This window comes from Stegodyphus dumicola, chromosome X1 (assembly GCF_044657685.1).
Source record: "Stegodyphus dumicola isolate Sdum_Otavi_A_Nest chromosome X1, ASM4465768v1".
In the NCBI taxonomy this organism is placed as follows: Eukaryota; Metazoa; Arthropoda; class Arachnida; order Araneae; family Eresidae; genus Stegodyphus; species Stegodyphus dumicola.
The window spans coordinates 26518213-26537732 of NC_140780.1; the positions used below are offsets into that span (position 1 = coordinate 26518213).

Sequence of the window (19520 nt, forward strand, 5' to 3'; positions counted from 1 at the left end):
AGTTCTGGCTGGTACGATCCGGCCCAAGTCTCATCCAGCATAATGATACGGTGTAAAAAAGCATAATGATACGGTGTAAAAAAGCATCTCCTTCGCGCTCATAGCACTCCAGGTGGGTTCGGGCAGCATCGTATCGTAGCCATTTCTGCATTTCCGTCAATTGATGTGGAACCCATCGTGAAGCAATTTTTCTCATGGACAGGCGTTCCTTCAGAATGTGCAGCACAGTCGTATGCGCTAATCCTGCTTGTCCGGCCAGCTGACGAATCGTTTGGCGGCGATCACTGTCCATTAGTGCGGCAACAGCTTGCACATCTGCATCGCTGACACTTGGATGACCAGGCTGCAGCATGTCTGCCATGTTTTGGCGTCCTTCATTGAATGCTTTCACCCATCTTGCTACGGTTCTGTAAGGCAATGCAGATTCCTCGCAAGTCTCTTGAAGCCCTTGATGACACTGTCGTGCTGTACAACTTCTGGCACATTCAATTTTTATCCAACATCGTTGTTCTTGTTTTGAAAACATCCTGACAACACTTACTTTAGACCGCGAGCTAATACAAGGATCCGTTCTTTGCGTCACTCCACATGCACGTGACGTAGGCAGAACGAGTCTTTTTGCTGAGAGGTAAGGTAGGTATGTAGTTCACGTGTGGTATACGCGATATTCTTTGGTTTTGTTGCATAGCGTTTTTTTCAGCTGTGTTGCCACTATTAAAGTTCCAACCCTCGTACATTATATCTATGGAGATGGTGGGCTGAAATGGAGTAGCTGATCAAAGGATAGATTCAGGATTTGTTTGTTCTCTGCAATTCTTTTGAGTAAAAATTCCGTTTTAGCTACAGCTCTATAAATAAAATGCTTGCCACTTGAAATCTGCACAGGAAATGACGATTGAAGGCAGCAGAACATTTTTACCTGTTACTTAACAGCAGTCTGTACCATCTCAAAGTGCTATTTATCACACATTCCATTACAAATTTTGCTATTTCAGGCCCTCTACATGCCTTTACATTTTTATTTGACATTTTTTAAACACCTTGCATGACAAACTCAACTGATTAATTCATTTTTAAAAATTTAGTTTCAAGAAATACAGTACTTTTGCATTTTTCAACTATAAAAAGCACTGTTGTAAATACTAATGATGCTTTGATCAAAATTAGCTGTTAATCTGGATGAGGCATTTTCATTAAATACATATATAGGCATCATAACTCAGTTTTAGCGGATTTTCTTCTGTGATAAAGGAACTAAAAAGTAATTACTTGAATCAACAAAAATATGATAAGTTTTATTTTTAAAATACAGTAAAACAATTACACCTGAAATAATTTAACAAGCAGGAAGTTAATGAAATCTTGCATTAAGAACATGATTCTAACAGAATATATCTTTAACAGACAAATATTTTAAGATACAATTTATGAGTTATGCAGATGAGAGCATAATACACAGAATTAAGTTACCCCTCTAAGTAGCATGGCCTTTTGCACCTACTCATGAAGAAATGTATTTAAACTATATTTCTTTGCTAAATTTGTATAATTACTTTAATGTTTTCATAATCTTTCATTAAGATAATATTTAGATCATTAAAGAAAACAAGAAAACAAAATATTTTAAATAATAAGGCACTATACACCAAATGGCAAAAAAAAAATTCATAACCAGATAAAGGCAGTGCCACTCGAGGGGACTAAAAAAATTATTAAAAAAATAACATGAAAAAGATCAAAGTATTACACATTTTAATGATGAAAAGGATAGTCAAATTGAACCAAATTTGATACATTTTACACTGATAATATATTTATATAAGTTCTTACTAGATAACAGAATTACTGACAAGAATTCTCCATTATCATACCTGAAGTTTTCTCAGTAAGTTACAGGAAAGAACTTCCATCAAAAGTTCATTATATAAATAAAACTTCATGCAACTGATAAGAAAAGGTCTTTTTTGGTCATAAAATGCATATATATACATTCACTTTGAAACTTAAATAAGTACAGGCATTCAACCAAATTTTAATGTTTATTTACATGTAAAGAAATTACAAAAATATGTTTAAATTTGAGATTTATTTTGTATACATATATTAAAATAGATACTTCCTCAGATGTATTAAAATATATGGAAAAATATTCTTCAGATGATTCCATAAGAATTTAAGCTGTCTGAGCAGATGAGGGTTGGCAGTATCGAACACCATTCACCTAATATGAAAAAATGAAACATTGTTGTTAACTTAGTAGATTATATGTTTCATTTAAAATAATAGATTAAATTTTTAAATCAATAAAACAAAAAACAATCATTTGGCAATTTTAAAATATAAACTTTATGAAGCATTTTTTTTTCGAATTGCAAAAACAATTGCATGTTATTACAAAACAGTCAAAATATAGTAAAATGATCTGTTAGTTATGTGTTAGTTATGTACACATGGTGAGCACCAAATCTTTCTCAGATTGAAAAACTTTTACACAAAATAACTGCAGATGATAGAAATGTGAAATCTTTTATCATTATGTAATCTTATTTTTTTATAGATTTTTACCATGAATTCTTGTAAGGAAGGACAAGTAATGAAATGGTCTCAATGAAAGAAAGTGAAGTGGGTTTTGTGGTATCATTAAATTAAATCTGTCAACAATGGTGATTTTGAGCTTTGTATTGATGCATTTGTGCAGATATTAAGAGCATCAAGAATTAGGGAAAAAAGTTTTGATTAAACTAGGTTGATTCAAAAGACATGATGCTTTTTTTTTTTTTTTTTTTTGTTGTTCTTCAAAGGTCTTTTATTTATATAAAGAACAATGATCAGTCAATATTATATTGCTCGTTTTGTTTGGAACCTCTGTGCTTTATTTTAATAAGCGTCATAATTCCTCATTCACAGAGGAACCTAGCTTTATCAGGAGAAAGCTGTAGAAGGCACTGATAGGAATTGAATGTTATACCATGAAAAAAATTTTGAAGACTGTGAAACAAGTGAAAGTCTGAGGGCGCAAGATCCAGTGAGTATGATACACATTTCATCTAAACTCTAATAATTTTTGTCAGTAATCAAATTTGTGTGTGGTCTTGTTTACAAGCTCCTACCAATGAGCCAACAAATCAATTTGAACGTATGCTGTTGCTAACAGGACAGTTTCAATGAATCCATCTTCCGTAAACTCAGAGCCCATTAACCATACAGGAACTTCATTCATCTCTGTAACACGAGACCACATACACAAATTTGATCATCAGACATAAATTATTGGAGTTTGGTTGAAAATTGTTGTCATGTATATCATACATGCCCGATCTTTTGTCCTTAAGACTTTCACTTATTTCAGTCTTCATATTTTCTTTCATGGTAAAACATTCAATTCAGATGAGGCTATAAATCAGCACCTTGTTTAGCTTGTTGTTAATAATGGTTGGTTCTTTAGAGAGTGAGGATTTATGAAGCTTATTAAAAGAGCAAAAAGTTATCGAACAAAATGGACAATATACTATTGACTGATCATTGTGCTTTATATAAATAGAGAACATTTGAAGAACACTAAAAAATGCATCATGATTTTTTTAAAAACCGGATATCACTGGTAACCATCCAAGAAACGGTAGACCTGCTAAGAGTAATGAGCCTGTTGACAGCATCTGTGAATCAGATTACATAATAAGGACTGAATCCTTGCCAAACCAGTGTGTCATATTGGAAGATCAGAGTAATAGATGTTATATCAAGTTTAACAGAATAAATGTTGAAAAACAAGAAGGAAGAACTAGAATACCAATCTGACATTCTTCAAGCTACAAAGGTACACTGCGAAAATAAAAAAAAAAAGGGACATTTCTATATCTCCTGTTCCACTGGGACAATTGATGAAATTCAACTTGCATTTTTTATGTCTCGAAAGCGCGACTTAGGATATGTATTAGATTTATATACGTCATTGTTCTAATATAGGTATTTTGACACAAAATTGGGCTTTTTCTGAAATGACATGCCAATTTTTTTCCATATTTCGATTCTATGACTTGAATTATGCCAAATTGCCAAGTTTTGTAAAAATCACGAGTAAATCTTAAAATTAGCTCTTAAAATTTTAGCTCCCCAATGTTAATTGAATTTGATATATACTTATTAATATCTCTTTTTTTTATAAAGTTCATTTGATTCTTCCTTTCATATTTCGAAATTTAAGCTCATTAAAATACACACCCATTTTTAAGATTTATTTTTAAAATAATTTTTATAAAATTTTCGAAAAAAATTCGAATTATAACCTATAAACTTTTTGGCAATCATCTTAAAGTAGATGTGTTTCTAAACATACCTGCAAAAAATTTTGCTCTATGAATGTACAATAGAAAAGAAAGATAGCAAAAATGAAGACAGAATATTTCAAAAGTCCCCAAACTGTGATATATCTATGTGAGCAACACACTTATTTCCACTATTCAAGGTTTCATAATTTAAAAATTGTTGTCAAACATATGTTTAGAAAATACATCAAAAGTAATGTTACAGAAGCTGCAGATAAATACTGCAAGATTTTTTTTAGGTCATATTTTATTGCACATAACCAAGTGGATGCTTTGAATGCCAGTGGAAAGCTTTGAAATCTAAACTTGTCAAAGCTCCAATGCATTCTCTATTAAGAGTCTATGATACTACATGACAGCAGATTCAATAAAAGCAACCAGATAGTGATACAGTGAAACATGAAATGCCTTGCTTTGCTACTCTCAAGTTCACTCATAAAATCCTTCTGCTGAGGCTAAAGCAAATACACCAAGGAAAAAAATAAGAAAACTGGAGTTTGTTCTAATGGCTTATTTGGGACAACACACTGTGAAGATGAATGAATCCAGCAAACCACAGAATATCTTAGCAATAAATTAATGACCTCTGCAAGTTTGCTACAATGTTTATCCCAATGCATCCATGATTTTAAAGGTAAACGGGCAAATGAAGCAAAATTAAAAATGAGATATTAGTAATATGTGATTAATATTAAATAAAACCAAAAAAAAAATTTTTAAAAATAAAAACAAACCAAATGATTATAATTTACATCATTGAGAAGCTGTTAAAATAAAGATATCCAACATTATTTAAAACACAAATTTTATCAAAATTAGTACAAATATTAAAAAAATATATACATAAAGAAATTAACATAACAACATATTTTTTATGCAACTTCACGATTTAAAGAATTTATCAGATTATGTAAAAGAAAAAATTTAGCTTCATTGATACTGACATTAAAAAACAAGACTGAGTTGACACAGTTTATTTTAATGGTGAGAAAATAAAATTTATGAAGTCCTATGTGGCATAAACATAACTCCTTTTCTTAATACTGACATACTATTAATAATTTACTTAATTATGCATATACGTAATGCAACACAAGACATTTTCCTCGGTTTTAAAATGAGTTAAAAATCATTAAAGATATTCAACAGGATAGAAAAGGCTACAGATTTTAGTAATGCTTGCTACACAGGAGAAAACAACTCTAAAATGGCTTGACTGTGAAGATATTGATAAAGTTTCTGAAATGAATATAAAAAAATTAATTTTTACAGGCTGTTTAAGGACTATAATTACATACAGTTTTATACATTTTTCATTACACCAGAAACTCCTACATTATATAATTATTATTGTATTAGTGTTTGTAGTTCTCATTATTAAAAATTCTGAGTGATGTTATATAAGATTTCATTAGGAGCTACTTCAGTAAATCAGATCCCAACTTTAATTTTATATAGAATCCACTAGATGCTTAATCCGGAATTGTTTTAGTACCTTTTACTAACAACTTCAGTATGAAACAATCTTTCATGGTATTTAAATGCTGCTGGCATAATTCTTCCACCTGAAGGACAAAGAACAATGATACAAGTATTTTTGAACATGACAGCAAACATGCCATAATTTATCAAGATATGGCATCAGATTTTATTAGTCAATGTTCTATCTAGTTTTTTTTTTTTTTTTTTTACAAAATAAATGCTTCAGGATTTTGATACACTCAATTAAATAAGATTTCAAAAAGACACAATTAATTGATATACCAGCTGGCCAGAAGAAAGTTAAATCTTCACCCAATTGAAAATACCTTGTAAACTGATTTTACAACAAAATACATAACATTATGTTGCAAAGGGATTCAAAATTCGGATGTGTTACTGTTGGGATAAAACATATATTAAATACAGTTAAATGGCAGAATACTGGCATATGAATATAATAACGTCATAGATCCCTCAAAGGAGCAAATAATGGCAAAATATGACAGTGAATGTACTCCACAAACATGTAAAAATATTCTACAGACAATGAATAGCATGCTTCTAGCAGAATGGAGTACCATTATATTCAATTCAAAACTAGGATTTCTATAAATCCTCGATGTGTTCAGCAACTGAGATCAGATCAGATGACTTGGGTGATATGACAAAACTCTGATGAGCGTTCTACTCTAGATTTGACTCTAGAATTTGGCTACTCTAGAGTTTGGCAGCTCTAGATTTGTGTCACTGCACATTGGCTTGTTAGATGAAACTCATCAGAAGGATTTTCACATAGCACTAAACTACCCCAAACATTTGTAGATATAGCAAGGGTGAAAAAAATACCAGCTTAACAAACCCCATATCATTTTGGAGACACAAGATCTGTTTCAGTCAGTTTGCTGTTGATATACGAGATCCACGTCTTCAGGTGCTATTCCCCATTGAGACACTATTGCGCATTTACAAAATCAAGTTTCCGAATGTCTCAAAGCCCAGATGAACTACTCTAATTGAGCAATTGTCTCCTAAAATCCCTATCATACAGGTAATGCTCCACAGTCATTGCACTGATGTTTGTTGAGGCCCTAGCACTAAATTATGATACTACTTGCAGCTGTGTTGTACCTGTATTGCATAAAACAATTCTGATTAGCTAATGCTAGTAATGTTCATCTCGTAGGAATTCTAGAAAACCTGATACGTTTCTGAAATGGCCATATGGGAAATTTCAAACTACATTTCTACCTCTGAATTGCTATGACAAATCTCATAAATTCCGAATATTAAATTGCATTATAAAACAGCCTAAATATAAAAAAATTTCCATTCTTGGTAATAATAGTTATGGAAGTTTCTATAGATGTCTATCATATTATAAATGCACTGGCTGATGCAACTTATGAAGTGAAAGACCATGTATTTATAATTTGCTTAAAGTCAAATGTGCTGAAACTGTATGTTTATAGTTTTATGAAATATTAATTTGATAGTTTGTATTGACTCCAGGAAATGCCACAATGCAGCTCGCCAACAAAAAGACTAAAGTTTCTCATTACTTAGGTTAAGCTAAGTTTTTGCCCAACCATTAAGTGTTGAACCTAAGGAACATTAACAAAAGAATATGAAAGTTCTAATACAGTCCTAACACACAGCTTGATGACACGCGACTCCTCCTGACCCCATCTTTGGGCAGCAAGACAACTACAAAAAATGCAATTTACAAAATATTTGATCATCCAGTTATGATTAGTGTCACTAGACACAAAATCAGATGTCGATCAACATCCTCTCTAGCGGGGACCTAGATCTGATAGGTGTGTCTCTTAGTTTTCTCCTCCTCATAAATACAACCAACTGAATAACAGTCAAAATTTGCCTCACAGCCACAATGCTGGCTTTCTGCTAGGGTTCTATACCAAATGACTGAATGATGGGTTGATGTCTTTTTATCTATCCCATTAGGACACTGCTATTTAAAGAACTATTTGCAAGTCACACGCATCAAAACTGTTTAGGAAGTTTTTCTGCAGCTGCCATGGTTCTTTCTTAAAGCAGCAGGATTTCACAAGTAACAAATTCTATCACGCTCATGTCTTGTCTTCATGAAGATATCCAGAAGTTGCTACCCATTCTGATTACATCAAATATGCTAAAGAAAAATTCAATTCACAATTGTGTAAGTGCTTACATTATTTAATTTGTGTGACAATTTGCAGAACCACACATAGCAAGTGGTATAAAGGTACTTACTTATTAAGCTCTCGGTAGAATGGATAACGATTTTAGGATGTCTCTAAAAAGAAAATCAATAAACTTGCCATTGATTAAATCAAGTTTGTGTTTCCTCAACACTTCAGTAGAAGATCAGACCTCAGGGCCTTAGTGAATGTATGGCCTCACGGCTTTAGTAATTTTAAAAACTCTGATTTACAAATATATTCTGGCTGCACAGTTCAGTTCGAAAAGATACCCATATGCTGCAATATTAGAAGGAGAGTACTGCAAGAAATATTTGCTGCAAATTAAAAATATCTCAAAAATATTAATCATATATTATATATCAAATTAAAAATATCTCAAAAATATAATCAAATACATAAATATCTCTTAGTCCCCCCCCAAAAAAAACTAATTATGTATAAGTGACTCTGATAAAGTGACATTAAATGGCAATGACATTCTTAAGAAAGTAGTTATTTATAATTTGGAACACAGTATATAGTTAAATGACTTAAATAAGTTTACAGTTTAAAAAGACAACAGGGTTTATAAAACCATTAATTTTTCTAATATTAAACCAAATCAGAGACAAGTTCTAATTCATAATAAGTATGTTTTCTAGAAGCATATGAGAGAAAGGCTTTGTACTGGTTCATTTCCCAATTTACCTTATAATCATAATCAAGAATGAACTGCGGAATTTCTAACTGATCAGGAGGAATTAGGTAATAGAGATATTCCACACCACCCAATAGCTGGACTTTGTTCTTCAAGGAAGAAGCAGTAAACGTTGTGAACCACCAACACATTAACTGAAAAATAATTAAGCAGCTATGTAAGAATTTATTATACATATGTAAAAATTCATAGAAATAATTTTATAAACAAGCAATTTTTTATGATAAATACTGTTTGAAAAATTATGCACGACATCACTCTTTTTATTCATTTCTTGAGAAATTTTTAAAAAGACATACCACATATTCCAGCATATAATATGCACTTTTAATACAAAAAATAAGATCAAAATTAATGAGTGCATATTATATGCTGAATATAAAAATGATAACATTTAAAAATAAAGGAAAAATGTGTATACAAAGACTAGATTTCTACATGCTGTTTCATGTTTTAAATGCAGTTTATTTAAAAGAAATGATATACTACATGAACTTTCATTATCAGATAACATGAAACGTTCCTCATATTCATCATCCATTATATCTTCATGCACATCAACGAATTCTGTTTCATCTTCATAATCGTTGTTACTCTGATCCATAAATAAATAATCATCTTCCATTTCATCTAGATTGCGAGACATTTTTTAAATGACTTTTACGCACACCTAAAAACTGAATTAATGGCATTAGTTTGCCTGGAACAACTGCCATGTCTGTATTTAGACTACATGAACAGTTTCTCCATAGGACTTGATGGGGTGGGATCTGAACATGTCCTAAACTAAAAGATTTCCTGGATTTTTTAAGGCAAAAAACGCTTTTGCCAAATATTTCTAATCCACGATTTCACACCATTTCATCCATTCATAATTTCTTGTGAACAGGAATCAAAATACTACTTGGGAAATTATATTTCGGCCATGACTTTCTTTTTAAAATAAGGATGGGTTTTAACTGTATACCGTCAGCTAAAATGAAAGTCCTAATACAATAAGTTGAGATTTTTTGTGACCTGTTGATTTTATATGAACAGTTTTTGTTCCTTACATGTATATTGTTTAATTTTCTAACATATTAAATGTTATTGGAGTGTCATCCATATTTCCAATATAGGGCAGTAATAATTCTTTTGCTTTTGTAGGTCAATAACATACTTTTTGGAAACTTACCAATTTGTTGTCCAAATATTTTGGAAGCCTTTATCAAACTTTTTTTTTTTAATCATAGAACTAAGTTATTCCATGAAGTTTTCACTTTCATTTGCTTTTGTTTCCTACTTTAAGGCATATAAACATATCCTGTTTCGAGTTACAATTAAACCATTTTGATGATTTTCTAAGACCCAGTTCACAAAACTTTTCTCTAGGATAGGCCATTTCATTACTCCTTTATAAATAGCACACTTATTCTTCGGCATATTAGTTACTGTGATTTCATTTTCTTCCAATCAAGAATGGGGCTTTCACCAACACCAAGCATCCTTGCTGCAGCACAATTTCCATTTTCTGTCACAAACTGGAAGACTTTGCATTTGAAAGCAGCAGCAGCACTGCATTTCATTTAGCAGGAGGCCATATTTACTACTAAAAGAAACATTAGAAAAACTGCACTGAAACTAAGCAAATACTATTTACCAAAGTCTTCAAAGTTCACTTCCAAATCATGCCTTCAAATGACTGTAGGAAAAGAAAATTTGACTCCTAATTCTGTGAATTCATTAGAGTCAGTCATTGCATTCGTACTCGGGATAATGTTCTCCTTTTTTCGGAACCCTAGACTAACATTCTTTTGCAAACTGAATTAAATACAAGCCACTCTTTTTGAAGAATTATTTACTCCCTTAAGCATTTCCCCTACATACATACTGTTCCCTTATTGTTTGTCAGTTCAGTATACTACTGTTCAAAAGCCTAGGAAAAATTTTCGAATGAATGACTTCAAAAGATAAAGAGCATCCACATGTATCTTTCAGAAAAAAACTTCTCCAATAATGAATGAAAATTATAAAGAAAACAGAGATTCAATATATGCATTACACTTGTACGAACAGAACAAAGTTATAGTTTAAAAAGCCCTAAAAATTTTCAGTTTACTTAAAAATTATTTTTGTTGGTGCATTTAAAGTAATAAATATGCATTAAATTATATGATATAATGATATCCTGTAATTCTATCAATTAAGCACCATGCAGGGTGCCTACAATTAGACAGGAAATTGGCAATAAGTTTTATCTAAAATGGGATATCAATGGAAGTTTCAGTTGATCAGACTTCTCCACAGTGAAAATGTGACCCATGATACTTGAGAAAGGACATACACAGCCATAACTTTTATTCATCATACACAGATGCTACAAAAGTTTCTTAAAATTTAAAGCCCAAAACTGATTAACAGATTTTGTGTGCTATATCAGGCTAAGAAATGCTACTTCTGCATGCAAATGAACTGATGGAAATAATTTTGCTGACCTTTTTAAAACAACACAATTCATTCATAGGGTGAACAGAATGCTCAAATTGGATAACACTTTGGGCTGATATGAAATACTTCTAATATACTGAAAATAAGTAATGGTACTTTGATTATGACAACTACACACAGTAAAAAAATCAACTATCTAAAATGTTCGGGAAATGCCGAATGCTGGGTAGATATACACTGTAGATATTTGAAGGAACAAAAACTGCAATTCACAGTAGAAAAGCCAAATGAATGGAAAAAATTTTAATTTAAAATTATAAAAACAATCATCTTATTTTTTAGCAACAAGAATATCCAAAGTCTACATTTAAAATCATGTACAATTAAAAAAATACGCGTTTCAGACATAAAAGCTGACATATTTCATAAAAAACATCTTATCCAATAATGTAATCATGTGCATTGACCACAAAAGCTGGCGAAGATGTTGACAAACTTGTGTCAATCATTTTACAAACAATTCAATAGAATGGATCATTATTTAGTTAGATATTCAATAGATATAAGTTATGGATATATCATAAAAAATGAAATTGCTTATCATAATTTTTCATGCAACATTACCATTGCTTATCTATTCTCAAATAAAATTGCATTCTGCATCCATTAACACACACTTTTCTTAATGCTAGGATCAAGCAACTGTGATAATACTCCACTGCATGCTATTCTACAGAAGGTAGGACCAAAACTTTAACCACTTTTTTCTTATTTTTAAATATGAGGGGGAACAGTTCAACAGCAGTTAACTACTTTACAAAAACTAACTCAGCTTACTAAGAATTAATCGAGTTTACATAAAACTATGGTGAACATTTTATGCTTTTGTTGTGACGTTTAAGATTATCCATTATTGTCACAAAACCTGTTTGGTTACAGTGTCCTTTATAATGATTTTACAAGTCTCTCATTTGCTTAATTTTTTGGTTGGGGGGAATCTAAAACATTCCAGTAAGTTGAATGCCAAATAGCCAGACTTTCACTGTACTGTAATCCTTCAATTTGTGCAATGCTTGTTAAATTTCCACTTTTAGGTTATTTCATAATGAGAAGGGTTTTATGAAGAACATGGATAATTTGATATTAAAATTAAAATGGATTATTTAATTTAGACAGGGCACACAAATGATTTTTGCCTAAACTCAATTTGATTTTCAATGAGAGCCCCAGGGGGATGAAATGTTCCAAATACACTACAATCACAAATGTTCATGCCTTACTTGGGATTTGAGCTAAATTCAGCATTAGAATCAGTCTCCAGTAACCATTATACAGCTGGCCAGGGGTTAAGTTTATATTATTAAATAACCTTCCTCTATTGGGGTGATGTCAACTGATTCAAGGCAGAAAGGTGGAAACAGTCAAATAAAAAGAAAAATAATGCAAGGGCCAAATTCATATTTTACAAGAATTATTTTGGTAGAAAAACTTAATTAAATTGGATTGACACACATATCATCATATATTCCTTTCTTAATATGATGCAAAGAAATATGTTATGTAAGATATTATTTCACTACCTTAACTACAGTACTGTAAAACCCTGAAGTTACAGGATAGGTAGGACTAACAAAAAGCATGTCGCAGTAAATCAGCATCCCTTAGTTCTGCTTTAGGTAAATAAGAACAATGGTCAAAAAACATTTATTCAGAAGAAAAATACATAATAAAGATCACAGTTTTTATAAATATCAATATAAAACAGCATTCAAACAAATGTACTACATAAAACAGCTACATAAAATAGATATAGTGAGACCCGATGGTTTCACCATATTCTCTGACAGCCCAATATCAAGAGGGGGAGGATAAGAATGTCAAACTCTGTTCCTTGCTTTTTTAGTATCAAAGTATAAAACAATAACAGAACTGTATATATAAATTTAAAAGAAGTGCATTATTTATAAAGTTTTTTTTAAGAGGGTTGGTTATTAGTTTTAAAACACTGGACATAAGTTACAATGCAAATTACTGCTTTAAGTCAGATGCCATCTCACTAGTTGAAGATTTTAACTTAAGAATAAATGACTTTCCAAGAAAAAAGGAAAATAATAATTAAGATTAATGAATATCTTTATTACATTAAAAAGTAATTATTATTACTTTCTTTACAACTGTTTAAGGGTTTTCTTAATTTGCATAAATTTATTTTAAGTTTACCTATTCTCAACTTCTCATTCTCTCGCCAGGATGTAAATTTTAAGTTAAATGAAGTGCTATTTAGTGTTTCATTGTTATTTCGCATTAACTCGAGTAAGACCTTTGGCCTTATCTGTTTAGTATCATGCCGGTTAGATCTCTGTCAGTCGATCTCTCAGGAGTAATTTTGAAGTGTGTTCTTGCACTCGTTTTATTTTTCAGATTTGATTTTGTATTCTCGTCTACGTTTAAGTTATCACCGCAAGTGAATGGTGTTTTTTTAATGCACGAAGTCCGTGCTGTCTGTTATTTTAGTTTGAGTTAATAAAGGGTTATTTTCACCCTTTTTCTGTACTGGTATTTATTCCACGCGTGTGCGAGAATTCGCCAGGTTCATCATAGGATCTAAGTTAGTGCACGTGGACAGTTAGAGATATGTCTTACACTGTCTCTTTTTAAAACTTTAGGAAGGGATGCAATCATATTTCTTATAAATAAGTATCAGATTCTAAAACTTCAATTTTCATTGCTTCATAAACTAGCACCTATCTTTGATATTTCTACACACATTTTCTTCACCTCTTAGATTCATACCGTCTTATTAATTCTTTAAGCTATATTCAGAAAATGCAGTTTCACTAAAAATCTGATGCATCTGATTTTGTAAATGCTTATATATTGCTAGTCTGATGTTATAAAACAAGCAATATGCAAGCATTTCCAAAATTAAAGTTAACTAAAAAATTCAAAAAAAATTTTTTTTTTTTTTTAGTATTCTTCTCACAAGAAACCTGCTATAAACGACCAAGCTTGCACTTTCCATAACAACAATGCTTAGTTAAAAATACTAAGCTTAATCAGCTTATTGAAATCATTACCATTTTCATCAATCATTGCCATCAAAAGCACACTTTTTACAGGTTTTAAATCTGTCCCCCTTGCAACAAAACATTTCCTGGTAGATGTAACAAAAATTCGTTTAACAGAAAAATTTACATTTTCTTGGCATTTGAACATTATTTCTGTAGCAACCTTATTGTTATTCCTTTTGCTTAAAAATTATGTTTTGAATGAGCTATGGCTTAATCTTTCTCTAGCAGTTGCTAACTATGAATTAAAAGTGTCCCATGGAAACATCATTTACAACAAACATACTCAATCACAATGAAAAAATTCACTAAAAGAATGACTATTAACAGAGTGATCTATCCATGTGTTCAGCAACATCATGAAAAGTAAAGTAATAATGTAACAATGCACATTTTGACAAGGTCTCAAGTAAGATAACCCATGTTAGTTTCATTTTGAAAGGTAATTCTAGTTTTCATTGCTTCATTTTGAATGCTTGAGAGAGAATGGGTACGTTAACTTTGCATATTATATGATGGCTACCAGCTACAGGTGAGTTATACATTCACATTTTTATAAAGATTTACAGCATAACACACAGGAAAATCCTGAATCGTCTATGCATCCAGCCCATCTGGAATAGATTAGCTATGCTTTATGACATTAACCATTTGGCTACTAGTGTGGTCCATGACATACAGAAAAGAAAAATATATACACACATAATAGAAATCAAAATTTAAAAGTCATATTCAAATACAGTGAAGTAGAACAAAACAAAAATGATCAAAGCCACATAAACAACCTCTGCATAAAACTGAGAAAAATGAAAAAGTCTTAGTATTATATTTCTTGCCACATCTTCATCAGAGGTTTGATGTTCAGATAAATGTAAAAAGTATAGCCTGTTTCTGAGCTAATCAATGTAAAATTTAAAAATGCTAAAATATTAAAACTTATGACTTTTGAATTTGCAAATTAAATTTTATTTCATTAAATTATAGCAACTTTCACTATATAATTCAGGTGATAGTTTATTTAAACTTATTTTTTTTTTATTTTTATAATTTTATACATTATGTATGTGTAAATAGACATATATAAATTTTTAATGTATATATACATATAACAAAAGCACTTACTCTGCTCCAAAATGTAGGATGAACAATATAAAATGTTCTCAAATTCTTTTTATATTTATACTCAAGGATGCTATAAACATCTTTCAAGAACGTCAGAGATGGATTATTTTCACTTGTTGTAAGAGTATGAAAATACACAACAATATAATCTTTCTGTACAATGGAGTCAAGAGTAAGAATGAAGTACATAACAGCCTGCAAAGAAAAAATATTGAACATTTATTAAACTATTAAGTACACAATAAGTAGAACTCACAGCCACAAACTTAATCATGTTCTTATAAAACAACAGTTGTTACCATAGTATTTCCAACAATCTTTAAATCAGATTAACATAAGAAAACTGAACCAGATACAACAGAAATTGTTTTTATAGATTTTATAACCCCCCTTCTTGATTCTTATAATAATACAGTAAATCTAGGAATTGGAAAAATTTCAATTTAAATTTTCTCACTTAAACTGAGGGGGGAAATATATTGTTACAGCTACCACACTGCCCTCCCAAATTCTTGAAAATATAATCCAAAATAATTACTTTACATTTTTAATAAAAATATCCCAAAAGTCTCAAAAATAAATCTGTAAGTTTAGGAAGTTATTTAAACTTTAATCTGTAAGTTTAGGAAGTTATTTAACTTTTAAACTCCTAAACTCTCACCTTTTTATTTCATTTATTCCTCACTCAGCAGTTACAAAATAACACAAATGCAATTTGTAAGGTTTTACATAAATACAAATTAATCACAAAAATTTTGAATTCAAGGAAAAGATTTTGAATCACAAGAATTTATGATAACAAGGTTAGCAGGAGAATATATTTAGATGAATGAAACATGAACGTATCTCAATAAATGAAAAAGAGAAATTATATACATAGTACAAAGTCAGAGATCTGGAATTATCAGGATGTTGGCAATTCAGAAATTTCCAGATTTCAGATCATCAGTTAAATCTAGTTAAGATGATATGTACACATGCCAACATCAGAGCCCTGGTTATTGTTAATTCAGAAGAATGCTGATTTTCCAACAAGGCTAGTACTGGGAAGAAAATTTTTGGATTTAGAGGAGCACCAAGCAGCAAAATTTAAGAGATGGCAAACAATTTTAAGTTTAGGGCCCACAGTGCACAAAGCAGAAAAATGCATACTGATGCACGATAGAGGCTAGTTTGCATTCATAATATCCATACAAAAAGTTAAACTTCCATGCCAGAAACCAAATTCAAAATTAAAAGTGCTTTTATATAGGCTCCTTATACTAGAAATCTCATTTATAATATTTTAAAATATCATTAAAAAGAAGATGTTCATTTAATAAAATTTTTCATTTAATAAGGCATAATTGACACTTGGGCAGATAAATGAAACAGGTGATCACAATGTCAAAGAGTTATACGTACTCCAAATTTGAATCAGTTACACTAGGAGATTAAAGCAAAGAACATTCATTTTTGCCACTAACTAAAATGCCAAAGTATACTATTATAGATGTTTAGATTTGCAATTCAATGGCAATTATTTACCTGTAGACAGAGCAAAGCTACACATAGGAATGTTGCAGTGACTAATTTACTCTTTTCCTGCATATATTTGTTCACACTAAACATTATTTTAGAAATTAGATAAAACATTTATACAATTATTGCTGTTTCAGGCTCATCAGTATAAACTTTGGATCAGGTTTGCTTATGATTACATAAAAACTGTAATTTTCCATATGCAGGAGATTGGAACACAAACTTATGCATTTCACGTGCCCTTAAGAATTAATTTTTATACTTCAGTTCTGAAGAGACTAAAAAATTACAATTAGACAGACCATTATTAAAAGCAGTGTTTGGTAAAATCTTTTATTGATTAGACTTTGAATTTGACCAGATGGAAGAAAATTTTGAATACAACTGGTGTAACAAATCTCTGGACAAATGAGCAAAGGAAATACAATAGTAGTTAATCAGAAAATTTTATAAAACTGATCATCTATAAAGCTTAGTGACCTATTTATATGCTTTTCTTATTTATTAAGTTTGTTAAGTGATGTCTAGTGATACACATTGCTGCTGGAATATGCTTAAGAAATATTTATTGGCAAATGAACACAATTTGTACAATTCCCTATACTTTCAGTTTCGTTTTGTCCTGAGGGTAGCACAGGTCCTTTGTATGTCCAATTAGGTTAACTTATAAAGAGGTTATACTCCGAAAATGAATCACCACAGAAGGTGTTACTCACATAACAGTATACCTTTGGTCCTATAATTTGAAGAGCAAGGTTGTCTGCTCTCATATTTCAATTGTCTTTGTAAGACAGAAAAAAAGCAGAAATGATACTGGAGCACATTTCCTCTGATACAACAAATTTTAAAAAAAATCGCAGGATTTCAATTTAGATAATAACAACTCCCAAAAATGAAATATCACACTGAAACTTGCTCTCTTTGAAAAGAAATCATATCTAATAATAAAACATTCTTCATACAGAGCTGAAAAGGAAATTAAAAATTTAACAACACCCCCCAAAAATGAAAAATCACACCGAAATTTGCACTTTTTCAAAATAGAATCATAGCAAATAATAATAATAAAAAAAATTTCATCATACAGAAGTGAAAGGGAAATTAAAAATTGTTACCTTATTAAGATCTAACTGACTTGCTTTAAATCTTTGACCAATAAATACAATAACTGGCCTACCATACCTATCTTCACCACTCTGATATAAGCAACCTAAATTGGCAATGGAACGTAAATCTTCATTTCTGGCTTTACGCAATAACCTTTCATACCTAAAAATTAAAACAAATAAATACATGAATATACAATATGTACTTTTCAATAACTTGTGAATAAGGGAGCTTCATATACAAAATGGTATTATACATTCTGGGCTTAGATAATATGCTTTAAGTTTAATGATTAGATTATATTATGAACTATAATGACACAAACATGTAACTGGCTATGGCAAAGCTCACACTGCCTCATGAAAACTACTTTCTGTATAACTTTAAATGTTTGATAAGTACCCTTCCTGGAAAAGCCCACAAGGTTTAAATAACAATAGAGCCTTTTAAAGAAAAAGATTATGCAATACACATATATATTGCTAAATATAACTGAGTATTAAGTGATGTATTTGCTACACTGCCAAAAATCATTAATTATGTAAACTTTACAGTGAAGGAAACTTTCACCGAGTACAAACTTCCTAAATCTCATTTTCATTCAAGAAGTGTTGGGAATGATTTCTAATTGCAGGAATGATCTCATTGCAACTTACAAGTTGGAGAAAATGTAGTAGCAATAAGACAATAGCAATAGCTCGCTATAAAACAATATAATTTTTAATCAGTGTGATGATATTTAATATAAAAGATGTCAATGCTATGTCTGTAGAGACAATTAAGATTCTTGAAGACAGGAAATATGATCAATGAATTGTGCTCTCACCAGAATTCGAACCAGACCTTCCAATTGTTAAGCAGGACATTCTAACCACTAACACCACAACAGCACAAAGGGACCAACAATGCTGTATGAAAAACTAAACTCAGTAGTGCAACAGTCCTAGTGTGCCATGGACTGCAGTGCCCTGAAATCTGCTTTCTTGACCTTGGGCCCCAGAGTGCATCAACATATGCCCTGGGCAAGTGGTCAGCTTGTCGCAGAACCCCTGATGTTTAGTCCCCAAGAGAACTCGGTACTCATTTTATCGACCCACTCAAGGAATGAAAGGCTGAGTCAACCTTGCCCAGCCCGGGGATCGAACCCCAGACCTGTGGTGCAGCTGTGCGATGGGCTAGCCACTTTGCCACAGGGGGGTCACAATGCCATATAATCTACTCCATTTAAAGAGTAATTACGAAGATGCACAAAATCCAATCAATCACATCCATGAAGTATGCTGCAGACTAGTAAGTAAGAAATCATTTGAGCCCTCACTGGGATTTGAATCCTGGATATTTCAATTACCAGCATGACAAACTGTTTTTAATATTTAGTACACACATAGGTATGCTATAATTCCATATATGATCATGCTTTTATTTACAGTTTTCTACAATTTAAAACAATTATAATCCATATTATGCTAGCACATGTAATAAACAACCTCATTTGTTTTAACTTTTCATACAAACTTCTGAAGTAAAAACAAATCTACATTTTACTTCCTGATGTTTTGGTATTTAT

At 31.1% G+C, this 19520-nt stretch overlaps 1 protein-coding gene across 1 annotated transcript in view; it reads right to left on the reverse strand.

Annotated features, from left to right (window-relative positions):
• Positions 1-1274: 1274 nt before the first annotated feature.
• The window catches only part of LOC118189433 (protein GDAP2 homolog), a 58576-nt gene continuing 40330 nt past the window's right edge, over positions 1275-19520 (reverse strand). Inside the window, exons 8-11 of the mRNA XM_035360031.2 lie at positions 17962-18115; positions 15326-15520; positions 8699-8842; positions 1275-2221 (exon numbers count right to left, since the gene is read on the reverse strand). Of these exons, the coding sequence (XP_035215922.1) occupies positions 2174-2221; positions 8699-8842; positions 15326-15520; positions 17962-18115 (541 nt within the window). The 3' untranslated portion in view covers positions 1275-2173. The remainder of the gene's footprint in view (positions 2222-8698; positions 8843-15325; positions 15521-17961; positions 18116-19520) is intronic.